The sequence below is a fragment of the Charadrius vociferus genome, unplaced genomic scaffold (genome assembly GCF_000708025.1).
Source record: "Charadrius vociferus isolate BGI_N301 unplaced genomic scaffold, ASM70802v2 scaffold104, whole genome shotgun sequence".
Classification (NCBI taxonomy): Eukaryota; Metazoa; Chordata; class Aves; order Charadriiformes; family Charadriidae; genus Charadrius; species Charadrius vociferus.
In genome coordinates, this window is record NW_009648255.1 from 1,830,327 (window position 1) to 1,832,992 (window position 2,666).

Consider the following 2,666-nt stretch of genomic DNA (forward strand, 5'->3'; position numbering starts at 1 on the left):
TCTTTTGTACAGAACATTTAGTAGAAATTTTATGAAAAACAAGGGATTGGAATGGTCTTTCTCTGTAAGACTTTTAAAATTGCATCGTCGTAACCTGAAATACAGCTTACAATCAAGACTGTTAGCAGGATGTTGAACGTACTTAACTTCAAAATTAAGACACCCATAAAGTTTAGCCTGTTCTCTTAAAAGAAGTTATAAATACTGTTAAATACTGCAGATCTTTCATTAACATATGCGGCCCTGACGGGCAGTACTTCAGTAACAAAACATTTTACTTCTGAAGTTACTGAAGCTAAACAATCCTGTAACATAAGAACACGTGGCAACTAACACTGACACACGTTCTCTAAGAACACGAGCTGCCGCCTCATTCCACAATTTCAATTGAAACGGCAAAGCCATAAGAATTTCTGTATATTGTCCAAGCGATATCCTTAAAACATCCTGTGTCAGATGTTAAACTTTTATGTGATTGGGACTTTATTTTTTTGTACTCTCTATTTTTATGTTGAAGTGTTTCTAAGCTGAGGAACTACAATAGGACTCTGGTCGTTTCAAGTGTGGTAATAAAGGATACACAGTGGGGTTGAAGTTCTTCAGCACAAAAAATGAAGCAATGATGACCAAGACCAGAAAGAGAGTATTGTTGTAGAAGATGGAGAAAGTTGTTGCTTCATAGTCTGCCACTTCATTTTTCTTCCACAGAATTCTAAGAACAAATAGAGACATTATTTCAAATAAAATAATGCACATCCCAACATACCCACCATTACGAAGTGACTGACACCAGAGGTGCAGTAAACCACATACTGCTGCTCGTGCTATAGCCAGCTTCTACAAGACAGAGCGCAGCAAGAACTACCAGTCAACTCACCAGTTGAAGACAAAACCCTGCGTATACGATGCACTTGGTACCTTTGAGTGACTTACGCTTGTTTTCCTACCAGGACATCGAACCTAGCGCTTTACAAATAACACTTTTTGTGAGTTGGTACCCGTTAGATGCGTGCCTGGGAATTACAAAGGAAGACAGAGCTTTTTGCTCCAAAGAACTGACAGTCTTTGGGTCTTGTACATAATGGGCATCTACTCTAAGTGCTTCCCCATACCCTCACCAGGCATAGCCTGGGTATCAGTATGAGTATTCAACTGGAACTCTGCATAATGACACGTGCCAGTTACAACCATGAGGGGTAACAAGTACAACCAGTGATTAGCAGTAAAGTCCAGCAGCATATGGAAATGCTGTTCTGAGGGAACTTCCGTGTCACTATGCAAAATACATCATGCTAGCCTGTCCTTAAGAAAAGGAGCTTTTTTTATTTCTGAAGACAGCTGTGATGCCTACTCTTCACAGAGTTATTAGAAGGCCTGTACAATATGTTGTTTTGCTTTGCAGCTCAAGGACGGAGAGGTTGCCTCATAGGGCCTTATCAACAAAGGTTTCAATGTTTGAGACCTTTCATTGATAAGTCGCCTCAAAAAGGCTTTACAGATGAAGTGAGAGCTGACAGTACAGCTTCTACTTACCAAAGTACAGAACAAACCCAGTGTACAAGCAACAGTCCCTAATCTGTCCCTAACCTAGTCCCTAACCTAGAGCCTTAGAGATACCAGGCAGTATTACAACAATGGAGAGAAAGAAGAGAACAAAGAGGATTACCTTTCATCCTTCTCCTTGCGAGACATCTTCCTATTGTCTGCCTCAGACAGCTTGCGAGTAACTTCTTTGGAAACAGCGTCTTCTCTTTTCTGTGCTACTCTGTAAGAAACACCATTGAAGTTGAAAAATGAAATGGGGTTATAGGAAGCTGTGTTTACTGTGAAACTTAGCCAGGACACTGAACAGTTTTGCCAAGTTGAAGGGACAACAAGTAATAATCAAATTACTAAAAGTATTAGTCAAATATAGTTTGTGGCAACGCCCACTGAGAATGAAGGTAGTTTTGGTATTTTGTCATACCCTCAGCTGACGAGACTAGTCTATTCCATAATTACAAGAGAGATGACAGAAACCAATTAGGAGATACTTCAGTTTTTGGAGTTACATTTCAGACACTCTTATTATTTAAAAAAAAAGGTTGTAAGTGTTGGTTTTGTTAAATTATTTAATAACAAATTCTACTTCCAATAGCCACCAAACTTACTTGTGTTTGAGAACAAACTTGACATTCTTATACGCAAAAGCTACTAGATAGGTACTGATGAGGGTCATTACGCTATACAGGACTGCAGACTGAACAAGATCCATATGCCATATCCTCCAGTAAAGCCCTTAAAAGAAAAAAAAAAAAAAAAAAAAGGCGACATTTTGAGTGGTTTCTTTCTCCGAGAAAAACGTCCCCACAGGAGTCCTGCACCGCTTATTAGCTCTGTAATTCAGCACTGGCTCTGCCAGACCAAACCCAGTTCCTGCAAAATCACTTGGCGGTTTCTGAACTGCATTAAAAACTACTTTCGAACAGAGAAATCCGCTTTGCTTTTGGCTGAAAGGGACCTGACGGGACCACGTCAAACTCGGCTGAGCAGCAGCCCGGCGCAGACAGCCTGATGCTGACACGTCAGTGTTGAACCTCGTCCATCTTTACAAACCACAGACCGACCACCCCGCCCGCCGTTCCAAGCGGCGCCGGCTTCCAGGCCCGATCCCACCCGCCACGCAG

The 2,666-nt window shown here is 41.2% G+C and overlaps 1 protein-coding gene across 1 annotated transcript in view; it reads right to left on the reverse strand.

Annotated features, from left to right (window-relative positions):
* The window catches only part of SSR3 (signal sequence receptor, gamma (translocon-associated protein gamma)), a 21,693-nt gene that overhangs the window by 108 nt on the left and 18,919 nt on the right, over window positions 1-2,666 (reverse strand). The window contains exons 3-5 of the mRNA XM_009884483.1: window positions 2,151-2,277; window positions 1,667-1,765; window positions 571-712 (exon numbers count right to left, since the gene is read on the reverse strand). Coding sequence (XP_009882785.1) covers window positions 571-712; window positions 1,667-1,765; window positions 2,151-2,277 — 368 coding nt within the window. The remainder of the gene's footprint in view (window positions 1-570; window positions 713-1,666; window positions 1,766-2,150; window positions 2,278-2,666) is intronic.